The 18,454-nt window shown below is 40.2% G+C and overlaps 2 protein-coding genes across 2 annotated transcripts in view; both read left to right on the forward strand.

Annotated features, from left to right (window-relative positions):
* LOC135350356 (arf-GAP with Rho-GAP domain, ANK repeat and PH domain-containing protein 2-like) overlaps positions 1 to 18,454 on the forward strand; it is a 35,985-nt gene that overhangs the window by 14,979 nt on the left and 2,552 nt on the right. Inside the window, exons 12-26 of the mRNA XM_064549118.1 lie at positions 1,188 to 1,305; positions 2,133 to 2,218; positions 2,312 to 2,557; positions 2,780 to 2,854; positions 4,456 to 4,500; positions 4,611 to 4,733; positions 5,333 to 5,545; positions 6,308 to 6,409; positions 8,937 to 9,049; positions 9,190 to 9,428; positions 13,068 to 13,202; positions 13,978 to 14,080; positions 14,694 to 14,784; positions 14,870 to 14,974; positions 16,403 to 16,537. Of these exons, the coding sequence (XP_064405188.1) occupies positions 1,188 to 1,305; positions 2,133 to 2,218; positions 2,312 to 2,557; positions 2,780 to 2,854; positions 4,456 to 4,500; positions 4,611 to 4,733; positions 5,333 to 5,545; positions 6,308 to 6,409; positions 8,937 to 9,049; positions 9,190 to 9,428; positions 13,068 to 13,202; positions 13,978 to 14,080; positions 14,694 to 14,784; positions 14,870 to 14,974; positions 16,403 to 16,537 (1,929 nt within the window). The remainder of the gene's footprint in view (positions 1 to 1,187; positions 1,306 to 2,132; positions 2,219 to 2,311; positions 2,558 to 2,779; positions 2,855 to 4,455; positions 4,501 to 4,610; positions 4,734 to 5,332; positions 5,546 to 6,307; positions 6,410 to 8,936; positions 9,050 to 9,189; positions 9,429 to 13,067; positions 13,203 to 13,977; positions 14,081 to 14,693; positions 14,785 to 14,869; positions 14,975 to 16,402; positions 16,538 to 18,454) is intronic.
* Positions 9,451 to 13,060, forward strand: LOC135350365 (uncharacterized). Its single transcript, XM_064549139.1, has one exon. It carries the CDS (start codon positions 11,135 to 11,137, stop codon positions 12,011 to 12,013), a length of 879 nt encoding a protein of 292 aa, XP_064405209.1. The 5' UTR covers positions 9,451 to 11,134; the 3' UTR covers positions 12,014 to 13,060.

Genomic DNA, 18,454 nt, shown 5'->3' on the forward strand with positions numbered 1-18,454 from the left:
ACGTCAGGAGCACATAAAGGGATTTTTCTTTGTGTGCTCCTGCCCACGTCCATACTCAATGCATAGACTCACAAGCCACTTCTTTTTTTCTGATTGGACAGGGGCGGGATAAAAAGGACTGGTGACTCTGGGCTACAGCTTATGTATCTCAGGAACGTTGTTAGGTGAAAATGTCACGTGCAAATTATGCAATTTATTCTGACACGTCAAAGCAGAGTCAAAGTTAAAGACAAGTATACACAGATCAGCCTTTTGATATTATAGATCCTTGTACCACAGTGTCTGTTGTGCCACAACTTGTAGAAGCATGGAACAGTAGAAATCTTAGCAGTCTTTCTTTGAAACGAGGAGTGACAGCGATTTTGAGATAGCTTATACGAACTACTCCATGACTGTAGCCATTAAACTGCTGCCCTCTGCCTTTATCTGTCTTGTATATTGTACAGATTTTCAAAAGCCTTGGGCAATTAACCAATAACACCTGCCAGTTCTCATCATATAAAACTGAAACACAGCTAATTTCTGCTGGTCTCTTAGATGACTGTATTCTAGCTGAATGCCTGATGTCGTTATTACTTTATCAATTTTCTCTTTTCTAGCACTATAGCATCCGTTCTCAATCTGTAGCTAAGTAGCCCGCGAGCCTTGTTGCAGGCTACGCAATTCTACTACCTCACCCAACGTTTGGATCATGTGGAAGAATAACTATGAATAACCTCTACCAAAATTCTGGTAGAGACAGAAGCTGTAGCCTAAAGTCACCAGTCCTTTTTCTCCCGCCCCCATCCAATCAGAGAAAAAGGAGTGGCTTGCGAGTCTGCCATACTCATTGCAATTTTATGTTGCTTTACTAGGTGAATTAATTAACTGTTACAGAATATCCTATCTTATATATCCCGTTTCTACGCTGTTGCTATGTGCAATAATGCAGCATAATTAATGCACTAACCCACGAAGTTATAGTGCACTAACCACAAAACACCTCTGGCAATATATAGACGAAATAACATAATGTCTAATATAAGAGAAATACAAGTATCAAAGTAAGTCCTGTCAGGCTCCGACTCAGGGCACACTGTTCAGCACTTTTTTTTTACCTCAAACACACTGTGCATTTGTAAATTTGCTGCACTATAAACCATGTACATTATGTCAAATATTACAGTGTGGCTCTATATGACATGCAGGACATTCTAGCCCAGGTTCAAGAGAATCCTTCAAACAGAACATGTGCTGACTGTGCAGCCACTGACCCATCTTGGGGAGTTATCAACAAGGGCATCATGGTGTGCATCAATTGCTCAGGTTTGTTGCTTGTTTGACCGTTCACTTCAATTCTTGTAGTTATATGAAACCAATGTATACGTGTAGTATTTTAGGGTGCTTCCAGTCTTGAAAATAGGGAATTATGTGTCTCGACTAAATTGGGCTGTTTTGGTATTGAAGTTAGTTCCAATGTCAATGTAGTAACAATAATTATGGCATGTACATTTAAATGTCACTCATTAAGTATTACACATTATATAACTAGGGTGACACAAGGTGTCATGGGGCGAGCAAAAGCGTTTGAGTTGAACCCCTGTGTTTATGTAATTGCACTACGATGGCCCACACATAATTATAGTTTCACTACGATTTATTTTAAAGCAGGTAATATTTGAGCTGCTCTGGCCTGCTGCAGGTGTGCCTGTGGCGTCAAGAGTGTCTTATCTTGTATGTGAGCTTCGTTGCTGAGTGTAGCTAGCTATTGTGCCCATGCGCAGCAATTCACATAAAAGTTGGTAAAGGGTCATGACACAAATATCGCGCCGGTCCATGACAGACACACAGACAGATAGACAAAATTGCAATGTTGAGCACTAGGTAGTGACTCGCTTCGCTCGCCCTATTATAATTCATGTGTGTTCATTGTGTGTGAAATCTGTACATATCACTATAATTATGATACGTACTGTACTACATGTAGCTGTACTTTTGAATCAACAGAGCATAAACTTATGTATGATATACTGCATGTACATGTAGTATTTAAACACAAAATGTTGCACTTTATTACCAACATTGGGGTATAATAATAATACATGTTCACTAGCTACCATACGTTATTATTATGATTTTATTTGACATTGCAGGGGTTCATCGATCACTGGGCACACATGTGTCCAAGGTACGCTCAGTAGAACTGGACCGGCAGATCTGGAAGGCTAATTTAATCAAGGTATAGTCTACATGTAATTACTCAGTATGGTACCAATCCAATAAACGTTGTAGTTGAGAGTGTCATCATGTGTGACGTTTTTCTTTCCTACAGCTAATGGTGGACATAGGCAACAATAGCTCAAACAATTTCTGGGAAAAGCACTTCAATGGAGAGTGCCTCCCTCACGATGTCGAAAGAGATATTCGTGAGAATTTCATCCGTGCCAAGTATGAGACAATGTCTTGGATCCCTCGTCCCACTGGGGAGAGTCAAGAGTCTCTCAACAAGCTTCTCTGTGTCTGTGTCAAGACCAATAACCTTATGAGAACAATTGAGTTACTGGCACATGGAGCACAGGTAAACTAAAGTTAGCTGAAGTTTAGTAGGTTGTATACCAGGAGAAGATTCTGTAATCTGCTCCTGATTGTACGTATACATGTAGAACTAATCTGATCTATATGTATAATTATTATTGTGTACTGTGTAGGTCCTTTCGTCAAACTTTTCCATCGCTACATGTATGTGAATGTACGCGTACATTGTTTTTGTGTGTGGTACATATATGAATTGCTTTTATAGGCATGTGGCAGAAGTGGAGACTCTGATAAAAGTCCTCTGGAAGTTGCCAGAGAGCACAACCAGGACACTCAAGTGGTGAGCTTCATTGGTGGCTTCACAGTATTAATTGTAACAAGTTTCGCATCTCGTTTAACACTGTCTGAACCTTCATCCTTTAAGTGTCCAACCGTGTCAGGCTTTTTGGCACACTACAAATACATGTACCGTATTTTACTTGATTAAACGCCCAGGCGTTTATTTCAGATCAAAGTCTTTAGAGGGGGCGTTTATTGTTATGTCTACTCCAAAACTCTTGCACAGCAGCAGTTATTGTTCTTTTCTTAGACTGTCTCAGCTTAAATCTATTTCTCAGCTTAAATTTAAGTCATAGGAGTGCCCTCTGTGTCGGTATCTCTCTCTCTGCCATCGATGCATCATAAAAAGTATTATTATTCTATGCTGCCATGCTTGCAACGGGTTCCATGTGCTATTTTAGCTCCACCCACAGTGCCACACCCCATATATGGGCAATTATTTAAGATGGGCGTTTATTTGCAAAGACAGAGCTTTTACCCTGGGCGTTTAAACAAGATGGGCGTTTATTCAAGGAGGGCGTTTAATCACGGTATATATCTGGTATAATTAAATGAAGCTGCTAGATATCAATTGCATGCAGGAAATATTATTGTGTAACTGAGTGCGAAACGATATTGCTGCTGAAATTAATGCCAAAAGCTGCTGCTTTCATGAAACAGTGCAGCTTTGCAGCTTTTTTCTCACTCTTGTATCAGATTCTACTAATGGCTAGCGTTCTAGTGCAGATTTAACTACAGTTGAGCCTCGATTATCTGAACCCTGATCATCTGGATGAAAGTTTCGACCAAATTTAATAGCAAACACCTACTCACGCATATATATTTATTATGAAGTGTCCACGTGGTTGAACGCTTTTGTGTTGCTGATTAGTAGAAGCAGCAGCTTAGCTAGCCTCGATTCCAGGCCGCACTGAAGATGGGCCCTTGTGAAGGAGGCTACAGCTTAGCCTAACAATATAGTTTGCTACCTTGTTCTGTCCGCTGATGCATTATGTCCGAGACTAGTACATGTACATTTTTTTAAGAGCTCTGGACATCGTTTTCGAATTTTTTTCATGCTGAAGCTACTTGATTTATTGATGGCCATTTACAGTCATTCTGGTATCCGAATATTTCAGCCATCCAGATGAGGTGGGGACACCATGTAGGTGTTCATATAATCGAGGCTCAACTGTACTGAGTAGAGTAGCAATGGACAAGTTATATATGAAAAGGCTGCAATAATTATGGCATTCCAAGTAAGCAAATTAACCTAGGTATAGCTCGAAAACAAACCATTGTTTTGCAAATCCACTCATCGAAATCCAAGAAAACATGACTATAGAGCCTGTAGAAGCTGTGTTAAGTGTATTTTAACTTCATTGATCTTTAATCATCTGTAGAAGTCTACACAGAGAGACAGACAGACAGACAGATGATTGACAGACACACATTCCTCGTGTGTGCATGTGCACACCGAGGCATAATTATGTGCATGCATGTACGCTACATGTACTGTGTTTGCCAACGTATAAACTCAAACATACGTACATATCCGGTAGCAGCTCTAATAATGTACTCTGGTGTGTTGTGTTAATTATATTGTTATAAATTACATTGTAGGAGCTGCTTGAACACAATGGTGGTCTCATTTGCAAATCTGAGAGTGTAAGTAACATTATGTAACGTACGTGTTCGCTAATTAATGTGCACTTAAAATTTGTCACGATTACGATTAGTAATACAAAGATAACAGATACTTTCTGGTACACATGCAGTCACCACCACCAGTGAGTAAGAAAGGAAACTTATTCAAGACTGGCTCTGACAGGTCTGGTTGGAAGAGACGATATTGCTCTCTGGATAAGTTCCGTGGATTTGAGTACTTCAAAGCTGAAGGGGTAAATTATATATACCTTATTGTTATATTATAAACGGATACGAATTTTAGCGAATTTGTAATTAACGCTAAATTAAGTACGCGCTAATAATAAAATGCAATTAAAAATTATGATTAAAAAAAAAATTTTTTTTTTCTTTTGTATAATATAATGTACTTTTGAGAGTATGCTAAGCAAGCTAGCCCTTTCTTTATCTGTATCTGACTCCAAACTTTCCATTCAACCTAAAACTCATACTTGTACATCTTTTGAGATATAATTATTGTGATAATGAATTTGCTACAAATCCGCCAAAATTAGTACCCTAAAAACAGAGAAAAATTTGAAAATGCTAAAATTACTATAGTAACATTAAGGTATACAAAGCCATTTAAGGGCTGACACATCATGTAAGAGGTGCATGTACATGCAGTGATATGTACATGTATACTATTAATGTAAGAGGTGCATGTACATGCAGTGATATGTACATGTATACTATTAATGTAAGAGGTGCATGTACATGCAGTGATATGTACATGTATACTATTACACTATAATTATAATTAGTAATTATACACACCCTTAACTGTATACTATCACAACTCTCGCGATTGCAGGATACTGAAGCACTAGGGTATATCCACATAGAAGAGATGCTCAGTGTGTCACGGTGTGAGGATGATGGTGTGCGGGACCCACGCTATAAGCACTGTTTTGAGGTCAATACTCAGGGCCGAGGCTACCTCTTTTGTGCAGACACCGAGGAGGATATGAGAGATTGGATTCAAGTTTTTGAGAAAATAATTCCTCCCGATGCTGCTGACAATCTTGTGAGTTAATTGAATTGGAATCCATTCTGCTTGTCAGACAATGCATGTATTATATGGTGTGCCATTTGTGTCAAAATCTAAAAATGGATACTGTATAAAAAGGAGTCGATGTTTTAAAATGTAGCCGCGATGTTATAAATGAGTCGATGACCATAATTTATACCATTATATCACCCTATATTTTGTGTTTTGTAGTAAGTCAACCTTCACCAATTTAATGGTAAACTGGAGAGTGTATAAGGAACCGTAGCCGAGGCTAGGGTGCTGCACTGAGCAGGTTGGAGAAACCCAATGAGTGACCTTAATGAACTAAGGTCAGCTGGTTCCAGCCTGCTCTGTGCAGCCCCACCCCCTTCCTTACACTTTCCAGATACTGTTAAATTGAAATTAAATCATAATTATTAGTAAAAGGTCGACTTAGATCTACTACAAAACTAATGGTACATCGACTCTTTTGTAACGTCAACTCTTTTATAATATCGACTCTGACTGCTATAAACATCGACTGTTTTATAAGCCTAAGGTAGACTATGTAAACATTAACTGATGTTTAGAACTGCATGAAATAATAATTTTGACACATACATGTAGGCTACTTTTAAAACATCGACCTTTAGAACATCGACCTTTTTATACAGCATCCATTTTTGGATTTTGACAGAAACGGCACCCCATAGTATTATGCTTTTTTTTACATTGTAATGCACATGTATAATGTACCTTTAGAGTAATATTTGAGCTCCATACTACATTTTTGTGCAGGGTTTTGATAAGGTGGGCTACCTTAAGAAGAAAGATCATATGGGTGGATTTAAGAGACGGTGGTTCACTCTCAACGGGAAGAGCCTCTCGTCGTACAAAAGGGTGAGTGCTACTACAAGATTTTCCTTATATGGAGATATCTATACTACAATTATATACATGTACACTGTCAACTCACTCTAATACTTTTTGAGTGCCACAAAACCTGACCTGAGGCATTTTACATCACAGATTCGTATGAAATGGTTGTTTTTCAATACCAGGAGCTAATCTAGCTGGTGTGTTATAAAGGACGTTGTGCTGTCACATAATTTTTAACCTCGTGTACAAATACCTAAAGGTATTAAAGCAACAATAATACATTTTAGTCAAAACTTTAGCTCTGATCCATGTGTACACTTAGCACTCTCACATACCGCAATCTTTGTCTGGAACTCGTAGCCATTGCTCTCGCTTGTCAGCAAAACAAAAAAAGGGCATCTTAGTAGTAGTAGCGTTTAGCGTAGCTACCTAAATGTAGTACCTTCCATGCAAAAACTCAACACGTGGCCTCGTAACCGTGCAAAACATTGATATAAAAAATACAGTAATTTACGGTTAAACGATAGATTTATATTTAATCTGCCCACAAAAATTGCCGGGTATTATACCGTACTCTACCGAGATTACGCCCATCCCTACTTTTTTGAACAATTTTTTTTGAATCTCTGTTGAAGACTACTGTGACAGTGACAAGGAACAACCTATGATGCAGAATCTTGACTTGTACTTTTTTTTATACCTAGCTACTTTCTTTACCCATGTGCATTACCATTGTTGTATATTGATGTGAGAGCTGGCAGGCCTCAGACGCAGACAGAAAAGACTTACCGTATTACTAGAATGTATGCGAATTTTGCGAGGGTTATTCAATAACAATAAAATCGCAAAACCTATAACTAGTAAATACACACGATCCTGCCAGAATGCAATAGTTAGATGGCAAAGGATCCATTTCTGCTGATTTGGCTCATTCGCAAAGGTTTTTCACCCGCAAATATTCTAGTAATACGGTAGTTCTTAAAGAGTGGGTGTAATTTTGAGACAAAAATACTGTTTTCGAAATTTAGCCCATCCCACCTGTAGCATGTAATTAGGGTTGGCGTAGCATCAGTTGTGTAGAATGTATAGCCTAGCTCCTTCACAAGGTAACAGTGTCCACAGAGAATCCTTCCAGATGGATCGCCAGCTATATAGCTACAATGCACTGTGCAAACTAGCTAGTTAGCTCATAGACAATCCTTTGCATAATTGCTCAATTTGAGTACAAAAACTTGTAGTTGATCATTCGCTTAAAATAAAGATATGTAAGCGCTAATATATAATCCCGTAAGGCGTTTCTACGGTATGCTAACAAGTGACTCACAGCCTGCAACAGTGTGGATGAAATCATCTAAATGGAGTAAAAGCTGTCACTAGCCTATATCTCTTTCCATGTCAATATCGCACAATCTGAAACAGTTCCGTCACTTTAGTTTGCATTTGTGGTTCAAAACGTCAGCCCCCTAATTAGCTTGATTTTATCGCCGCCTCCAATGAAGTGGCCATGAGAGAGATAGGCGTGGGTCAATGGTTGTGCACAAACTAACCAGTCGATGTTATGCCTTGCTGCTGCCTCGATGAAGGCCTTTAAAAGTGCATGTGTACACAAATGGCTTGCTGCTTCGTCTTTGAAAATAATTATGGGTACCAAGATAGTTCAGAAGGTCTACCAATGGATACTACTCAGTCCTACATGCTGTATAGCTGGTTTTATATCTATTTTCTTAATTGAACAGCTCAGCAAATTTCAAACGATAATCGCATTCATGACACTATCCAATCTACCACAGAAACCCTCTATCAGCTTTGCAACAAACCTACAGCTCTGTTTCTAGCTAGCTCTGTGTATGACTATGAATTTGTGTTCTTTGTCTGTATAATTACAAGTCATTCTTTCAGGATATTTCGAAAAAAGTTCCAGTAATTGTGCGCATGTGCAAACAGTCAGTAGTAAGTAGGCCGCCTTTTCTTCCTTCGAGGCCTGTCTGATCATGCTGAGAAAATTTGAGTCATAGATGAGGTGGACTTGGACTTGGACCCTTTTTGAATATTTAATGATGTTGTAAAATGAACTGTGACGTAATAGATCCAGTTAGGGTTGCCTGCTTTCCTAGGTTGCTCACTTTCTAGCTAGCTCTCGTTCACAGAGACATCCGGTTACTGGGTGGGGCTCAAAAATGACTGTATTATAGGCACATTCTCGAATAAGTGTATAGACTATATTGTCCCCATGCATGAGCGCATGCACTAATAATCCAGTTTCTACGATAGCAGGCTAAGGCTAGAAACCTTCAATCAAACTTTCTATCTACTTGTTGTGATTGAGTCATTGTATTACTGAGCATGTGTGTTGTTATCCTGCGTCAGCCCGTATCTGGCTAATGGTTGGCGCATGCGCAAGCAGTCGATACCAGGCCCATCTCTGAGAGGAAGTGGCCGTGGGGTCGAGGCTAGGTATTATAGTAATCTAACCAGTAACTGTGCAAACCATAACTGCTAGCCTTTGCTTTGGAAGTTTCTAATAAATGTGTCCTTAAAATGTCTACAGGAACGGGAAGAGATTGATGAGATTGACCTGCGGAAGGTGACTGAACTCAGGAGTCCAGATCCCGCTGGCAACTATGAACAGCAATGTACCTTTACTATCTACCTAGCTGACAAGTAAGTGGACACTCTCAACCTACAGTTTTGATGGCTCTTACTTTGTAATTTACTATTGCTGTCCTCCTGGTGCACTATTTACCACTGCTGCATACATGTAGTTTTAGTGCTTCGAATCAGTGTAGTTAAACTGTGTGCAGGACGTTCCAGCTGCGAGCAGATAATCCATCAGATGCTGAGATGTGGGTTTCGGCGCTTAAGCACACACAAGTGTCTGGAATACCCTTAGCAGAGCAGCAGTTGACTAGCACAGGTATTCCGATTCTTGTGCACAAGTGTTTGCAGTTTGTGGAGACGTACGGGTTAGAGACTGAGGGATTATACAGGCTGAGCGGAGGCAAGGCTAACAGCCGGAAGCTTGTCCTGGCTTTCAATCAAGGTATAATGTGGTTATTGCATAATTTTGTTACGATTATCAAACTGCAATACGAGCGTATCTGGTGGTTATAATTATAATAATTATAGTAAAACTTTGTATATGTACATATATGACCAAATGTGGGTGTTGCAAACTCTTTAGCTACTGTATATAGCAGTCACTATAATAATTATTCCTGTCCCGTTTTACGTAGTACGCACTTTGTATGTTTGAAGCGTTTCTGTTTTGACAGCGTGATTATTGTTGAATTATTCTGTACCTTTATTGCTATTCAGTGTTGCATATGTTACAAGTAGATCTAATAAAACACCCAATTCACAGGTTCCTGAACTTTCTCGGTGAAAAGGTCCTTTATAGTTTCTATAATTATGAATGCTATCTTTTTTGTAATTGCAACCTTTATATTGCTTTATCAAACAGCATGCTATGATAGTTAGATATGAAACCTTGCCTATAGCTACGTTATGAGCATTACAGTCTGCTTGCTGTCTAGATATACAGTATCTCGCATCATTCTCACTAGCTAGCTCGCTATATAATTATACAATCATGAATTCTTGTAGGCAATCTTCAAAGGCATCAAAAAACACATCTATAGATTCACAATCATTGGCCCATAATGATAATGTTATAATAATATTATGCCTCGGTGCGCATGCGCAAGCTAGGTATACGGTAGTCAAAGAAAGAAAAAAGAAGCGTAAGAAGAAAGAAGAGTAAGAAGAGTGAAAAGCCAGTCTGAGGAAAGCAAGGAGCTTCTATTTAGTCTAGTGTAGTGTGTACATGTAGGTGGTGTAGTGTAGTGCAGTGTTAGTGTTTGTGTTTTTAAATGGTGATCACTCCCTTGGGTAATGTGATTTGCTTTTCGAGTGCCTCTAAGTTATTGATAAGTTGAAGTATGGTATGCTGCAAGTGCAATAGATCGAGCAAGTGTAGGCAATGTGTCTGTGTAAAAGCCGGCAGAAATGCTCTGATTGTCTACCTAGCCGACTAGAGGCTTGCCGCAACGTACCAGATGTTAACACCGAGATATCGTTGACAAGCTCCACGTCCCTTTTAGGGCCTACTGTTCCACTGCCTGCTCTACTGCCAGATGAAGATGATCCAGATGGTCAGGGTTAGGGTTTGTGCTCCTCTTTCAAACATGCGTCAATCAACCAATGTACTGCCTTAGCCAATGTAGGGAGCTGTACATCGTGAGGGACTCTCTGCTTTTGTTGTTTGTAGACTCGTTCCAGTTGATAAGTGTCCAAGAGTGAGACCCATTGGTATAGGAGAAGTACCTAGACACATAATTGCCAAGGCAATTCTGAGGATACTGAAGGATGACATTGGAGAAGCATCCAGGCCCCTTTAACTATGTGCTGGCCAAGAAGGTGGATGCGAAGCCGCAGTCCAGTCGATGAAGTTTATCTTTGAGGACCAAGATACAGAGGCCGCCTTACTAGTGGACACAACCAATGCTATCAATAGGAAATCCGCCCTTCATAACGTCAGTGTGCACAAGTGCTCATCAACACGTATAGCTATTCACCCTGTCCGCTTGTTTATCACAAATGGTAGAGAAATTCAAAGTACAGAAGGCACTACCCAAGGCGACCCCCTGGCAATGGCCATGTATGCCATTGCTACTGTACCTCTAATTAGAAAACTGAAAGAAATGTGCCCAGAGGTTAGTATGCAGATGATGCCACAGGAGCGGCAACATGTATAATAACCTAAGGTCCTGGTGGAATGAACTCTTTCGACTGGGGCTCCTCTATGGCTATCATCCTAACCCAATCAAAACATACCTGGTTGTAAAAGAACAACATAAGGAGAGAGCCACCTCTGCCTTTGCTGACACAGGAGTTCAGATCACCACCAAAGGCAAGCGCCATCTCGGAGCTGCTATACGCTCACACAGTTTTACAAAAGAATATGTTACTGGAACAGTTGAGGAATGGACACAGGAAGTGGAAAGCCTTGCCCGTGTTGCAGTATCTCAACCCCACGCTGCATACGCAGCTTTCACACATGGTTTCACAGGCAGATGGACTTACCTACTTCAAACGATCTCAGACATACAAAATCTCCTCCTCCCTCTAGAGACAGCAATAACACATCTTCTCATCCCAGCTTTATCAGGCCTCCCTCCCATCTTGCTCAACGCTAGAAAGAGATCTACTCACTCTCCCTGTGAGACATGGAGGATTGGGCACTGTTACCCTGCAACCCTGTCCTCACAATTCTATAAGGCATCTGTAACAGTATGTAAACCCCAAGTCTCTCTCATTGTGTCTCAAGAAATGTACCAGAATGCAGACCCGGAGACAACGGCAACCGCTAAAAGAGATGTGAGAGCCCTGAACCATGTGGAACATGCTCAACAAGCCAAGGATGTTAAGGACCAGTTACCCAGTGATCTGAAACGTCACGCAGATTTAGCCAAAAAAAGAGCTTCATCATGGCTATCAGTTCTACCCATAGGCACACACGGCTTCCAGTTATGCAAACGAGATTTCAGAGACGCCACACGTCTGATATATAACTGGCAGCAACATCCCCAAGACATGCAACTGTGGTTCAAACTTCTCACGCTATGATCTGCCTCCCGACTATTCGTTATAACGAAATTCGTGACATCACAGCCTCCCTGCTCACGGAAGTATGTCACAATGTGGCTACAGAGCCACCCCTCCAGCCCCTCACTGGAAAGCTCTTTTTGCCAGATCAGTGAACACCAGTAACCATGCTCGCCCGGATATTCGTGCAAGAGGCTTCTGAAACAACCACCAATATGCATTTTTTGATGTAAGGGTATTCTACCCTAACGAACCTAGTAACCATTCCGGAGATGCCTACAGGAGACACGAGCAAGCTAAAAAGAGGGAATATGGACAAAGGGTTGGAGAGATTGAGCGGCGAGTCCCTAGTCCTCTCAACCTGGGGAGGAATCGGCAAGGAAGCAGCAACTTTCTACAAAAGGCTCGCTCACATGATAGCATCAAAGAGACCAAATCTCTACCCTGCTGTAATGGATGGCTTAGATGCAGGCTATCCATTCGCTCCTCAATCATGTGCATTCGAGGAAACCGCTCGTCTCTGCATAGACCAGTCTACTCAAACAATATATCTTAGGAGGGGCGTGTTCCCCCCCCTGAATACATAATCACCATAATTACAATCGGACTTTTGATGTTTATCTCCCCATTCAACTTTTGACAGTATTATACCAGTACATTGTATGTATCTTCATTGTTTCAAAAATAAGCCTGAAAAAAGAAAGAAGAAGAGAAAAGAAAGCCAGAAAATTAATTTTCATCATGATATCATGTGTGTATTAGCAATAACTAGTAGCTTTGACATATCCACTGAGGTATCAGCACCCACGGTACTTTCGTTGTATCGGTTTTGCCGCTGTGCAATGAAGCTCAACACACAGGGTGAATGCTCATGAGCATCTTCTTTACTGTAGGTCGCCATTGTAGAACACTGATTTGGGTGTAAAGTGGTGTACGTATAACTCAATGCCTTAAATTGTGCGGTTATTATACCACTGTAAGCTAGTGCATGGTTGTTTTTTTAAGGAGTAAGGATGTTAACAGTAATATTGTCGTTGTCATGTGGTGATTGGAATCTTCCCCTTCAATTCTCCAGATGCCAGAGGTGTTGTGATAGACCCCGAGGTGTTCACGATCCATGATGTCACTGGTACTCTAAAACAGTTTTTTAGGAACCTTCCCGACCCACTCCTTACGCATAGGCTCTACCAGTCATTCATCAATACAATGCGTAGGTTTACTAAATATATATGCAATGCATGTATGGTTACTCTGAGGGTACCATAGTTTATTAATTTAATGCGAAGTCTCTTCATTAAGGTTACGGTAAACTATGTTTGCTCATTAATTATTCCATGAGCTAGATCTAGCAGCTAGAATGAGCTGGAAATCCAGCTAAAACGCAGTAGTCATTTCATGGCTGGAATAGACGTTTTTAATAGATAGCTAAATTGCATGCCGTCTACTGTAGCCTATATGCAGGGCCGCACGAGGATATTTAAAAAAGGCTACTGCCAAGAGGCTTTGGCTCTGTCAGCCATTTTAAGTGCATATTTTTTTGTGAGAGTTTCTTGGCCTGGAACGAAAAAATGCATGGATTTGGATTCAAAGATTTACAAACTAAAGCTTTGTTCTCCAGTTATGGCTAATTTTGCTTACAGTAAATGCTGTTGCAGTCTCTTCAGAATCTTTTGTAGCATCATCTACAAGAGTCAGAAAAGAGCTGCAAAGCTGTATTGCATGCCAGAATGCTTTATGCAGAAGGATGGTAGCATAATTATGGTCCAGCACGGTCATGTTCACTAACATACGTTCATAGTTCACCAGGTTACATGTTGTACTTCATGTTCTAGCGAAATACCAAGGCTTTTATTACCGTCTACTTCCTGAGGCTACGCCATAATTATATAGCATTGACTAGCACGTTAAGTGAAGTTTCATCTGTATACACTAAGAGCTTGCTTTGTCTTTAACATAATTATTACAATGTCCCTCTAACGTTATAGAGTCGGACCACGAAAGTCAGATGTACCAACTGCAGAGCCTCATTGAGCAGCTCCCCCCTGTCAACAGAGAGACACTGAGGAGGGTTGCTGGACACTTAAAAAAGTTAGTAGGCTATGCATCGTAAGTTAATGAATATGCAGGGTACGTGTAACGTACCTTTAAAGAAACGGGTACTAAGTAATTTCAGATTTTCTTTGTTTTTAGGTACTAATTTTGGCAGAAATTCGATCATAATTATTTCATTAGCACAATAATTTAAGTTTGTGTCATATTTTGAGTTTAAAGTTTAAAGGCTGAATGGTAGCCAGGTATGGATCGAGCTACCATAATTCAAATATTGCTAAACACACGCAAACCCACTGCCAATCCTATGTAGGTTTTACTAACAAGAAAATTTTTATTTCTTTAATGATGTTCATAATTAAGTTTGTTCATGCATTTTATTATGAACGCAGATGTTAATTATTAAATTTAGTAGAATTTTTAATATTAAGGTAATGCTACCTGAATTTCGCGTTACGGACTACATGTAGCTACTATCTAGGTAACACTCCAAGCTATTCCAGAACTGGTTACCAAAACAGGCTGCATGGTTCCTTTCTTTCCACCTCAACATTTTAGTTGTGATGAAAGTGTTATGCAGTGTGCTGCAGTGCAGTGTACATGTACATGTACATGTAGTCATGTTTTTGCTATTTTCCATTGTCTTACTCAGGGTGACGGAGTTTGAACTCAAGAATAAGATGGGTTTGTCCAACTTGGTACGACTTTTTGCCCCTACTCTAATGACAGTTGACGGTGATCCAGTAAGTCCTGACACTATATACATTGATCATAGTCATGTATCCCCCTATCTCTGTCGTGTCAATTATTGTGTCATGTTTTTTGCAGGTCTCATTTGAGAGCACTCAGTATGAGTATTCCTGTGTTCATGCTATGATTAGCCACTACAAGTGGCTGTTTCAAGTTGATGAAGAGGAATCAAAGAAAGAGGAGGTGTGGAGTTGTTTACTTGTATCTAATTGAGCGTTGATATTCCGAACACCTGATGTTTTCCTTACCTCAACCAAATGGCTGAAATAGTTATAAAATCAGCAACCTATAGCAGAAGCTGCTATCATTAACGCCAGAGCTTGATGAGCATGTGCGAGTAGGTGTTGGCTATGAATAAATCTATAGGTCAATTCTCTCATCCGTATAATTGAATAGTCGACTGTACGTATATGACTGCATGTTCATGACTTTCTATCGTACAATTTATGTGATTACACCATACATTACTGAGTCCCTGCAGGTATGATTCCTTAATTTTATCGACAGACTTATAGGTCCTGCACATTATGTGCAATTTTATTTTGTCCACAGTCTGGAGGTATCGTATTGCAGGTTATTTTGGAAATGTTCGTATTTTTCGTATTGAAGCATATCCACCGCAATAGGTTCTACGTCACTACGTCACTATCCTAATTATGTAAAAATTAATTGGGTAGTTCGTACAAACATTTCCACCAACAGAAATTACCCGCTATGTACCTTGATAATTTCCCAGATTCTACTAGATTCTACTGTGTAACAATGAACTTGGCATGTATAATAATTATAGTGAAAATAATTTCTACTGCTAGGAATGTTTGTCTGATACAGCTCTTTGTGCGAGCGCCTAGCTATATCGTATCATAATTATCGCATAAATTTTTAGTGATCAGCAATAAAATACACTTAGCTAACCAACGTGTTTTAATGCTGGTGCACTCGGATGATAATACTATTAATGTTCTCGGTTGAGTATTACGCTCGAGCATTATGTAAACTTGTTAGTATTATTGCATCATTTTTTGAGGGCAGAGCAGTTAACGCAAAAAACTGGGATAAACTCAGACGCACCGGTATGTCACATGCAAAGCTATTGGTGGGTGTGATTTCCTGGCATTGAGAAACGCGAATGTTAGAACCCACGGAAGTTTCTGCTGAGGGCTCTTTAGCCAAGTAGCGAAAATTTCCCGCTATATGGTACTAGCAAGCACTTTACATTTTAAAAGAGAGAAAGTACACCGGCATTCATTTACTGGTGGAATTACTCTCTAAGTTGCCCATTTATCTTGATTACTCAAACCAGAAGCACATGAGGGGATGGAGCGTCTTACTACGGGAATTCTCTATCGTATAGCTTTGTACAAATCATGCCATATATTATGTCAAACCGCTAAGTGCTGCTGACATTATTTATTGCACTGAATGATATTCACTATAATTATTAGCATTATCAGCCACACATGTACAGAGCACTTAGCACATTACAAACAACCGCAATGCTATACAGAGTAAGACGCTCCATCCCCTCATCTGCTCCTGCTAAAAAAAAATGCTGTGCTGCTTATGGTATGAACATTAATTCTAGAATCTCCGCTTTTTGTTCTGTTTCAGGCAATAGAAGCTGCTATGCGAAAGATCAAGGAGGCTGATAAAATGCAGAGTAAGGCCTCTGCCATATCCTCTAGCATGGATTTTCTCACTAGAATCTACATTTCCAGCAAGGACGGAGACTCTTATGGCATTAACGTGAGTAATATTTCATTTACGTTCTAATTCCTATAATGCGAAATGTTTATGCATACCGGTACATATAGTTTTCGTATTAGAGTAGTTTTCATGAGTAGGGAATTATAATGTGTGAGACTACATGCATGTTACATTGTCTTGTTTGGAACCGGAAAGGACTTACATATGGTACGTACGTGTCAGGGTGTCATACAGGATTATGCATGGTTTTCACAAATGTGTGAACCATGCATATATGCTCAACTCCCCCCCCCCCCCCCCTAAAATGTGCATTCAGATACTAGTTGTATGACTGAAAATGCAACTAAACCCACCAGAATACACCTAAGATCACTTAATTAATAAAAAATGTGTTCCCCTAGCCGGTGAGACAATCCACATGCCTTTATTTCCCCCCTCTACGTTAAATTCCTGTATGACACCCTGACATGCTTATAGGCTTTTGAGCACGTTCTCTTGGGTTTGATTCATGGATTTGTAAGCCCTCCTCCGAAAAAATTAATCGTTTGAGGATTGTTTGTTTGTTTGAATTGTTTGAGGAATGGTTATGAGTTGCAATTTGGGTTTTTGTGTGCTTCGATTTTACTGCATGTACAGTAGTCTACATGTAGTTCGAGATTGTAGTACGATGGCCCTGAAGGTCACTCAGTAGTGTTCTCAACTTGGTGTTCTCTACTTGAGACTAATGACGAGCAGAACAATTATAGCCAGCTGACCAGCCACTGAAGTGAAGCAACGAACAGCTGGCTTTGAGATTTGTATCTCTGCTTCTGAGCAAAATTGACAAAAATTAATTTGACCCCCCTTCCCCCCTGCCTACCCTCTGCAAAATAAAGTTACAGACACTATAAAGTAGGCTAAAAGTAGAGAAGTTTGGAGAATTCAATTAGTGACCTTAATTAGCTAAGTTCAAGTGGTTCCAGCCTCCTCTGCTGAGCATGCAGCCCTTTTGTGTAGGGTTTCCTGCAGGTGGGCGGTAGCCTTAACTCCAAGCCTCTCTGCCCCCTGGAGTTGAGGCTATGGAGGGCGGTATAACAATTACTAGAGGTACTGTGTATAGCGGGTCAATGTTCGCGGTTTTCGCTGATTCAGCATGTTCCGCGAACATTTATAATATATAATATCACATGCATGCATGCTACAAAAAGGCTGCTATCCGCATAAGTGTATACCCTCGAAATATACCCGCTATACGGTATAGGTGATTTCCACTCTACTTTAGTTTGCCAACATCCCACACACTAACTAGTGAAATGTGTAGTAAGTAGCTGGGCCCGTATTTTGTTCCCAACCAAAAAGCAGTTTGCCTTCCCGTGCGTAGTTCTTATAGACTCGCAAGCTGTCACTGTTGCACGGCGAACAGTAGACTGGTCAAACTCCGTGTAGAGACTTGTGTTGCACAGTCAGCATATCAGCTAAGTGGCTGCGGTTTTCGTGACGTCAGTATACTGCATGTGATACCTAGAGTTTTCTAGTGCTACGTCAATGATATTGTAGTAACCGCATGCGGTCTAGCCACTGAAGTTGCCACAAATATTGTAATAATACTTCGACGTTGAGTAAAATCTAGTACCTTGCTGTCTGTAATAGATTCTACTACATTTGTACTAAAACTTGCGCTTCCAACTGACACTTGAGACCATGGGACACGTACAGTATACTGATGAGTTGCACAGTCTTAGCTATAATTATTAGCATTCTAGGTACATAAAGATCTCAAGCGTGACAACAGAACGTTTTGTACCTCTAGCTATCTTCACAAAAGTCAAAAACGAAATTTTTCTTTTCGAACTGATGTCCACCATTAGGGGGCATGAGAATGACGTTTAGGGGGGCTCTGAATATCTTGCAGTGATCATAATTCATGAAACATTGTTTCCCGCATCTTGCGCAACCGTAACACGGATTAACGCTCTC

This window comes from Halichondria panicea, chromosome 16 (genome assembly GCF_963675165.1).
Source record: "Halichondria panicea chromosome 16, odHalPani1.1, whole genome shotgun sequence".
Taxonomy (NCBI): domain Eukaryota; kingdom Metazoa; phylum Porifera; class Demospongiae; order Suberitida; family Halichondriidae; genus Halichondria; species Halichondria panicea.

Excerpts from the sequence above, each read along its gene's own strand:
- LOC135350365 (XM_064549139.1), top strand. The coding sequence starts at position 11,135 with ATGTATAATAACCTAAGGTCCTGGTGGAATGAACTCTTTCGACTGGGG.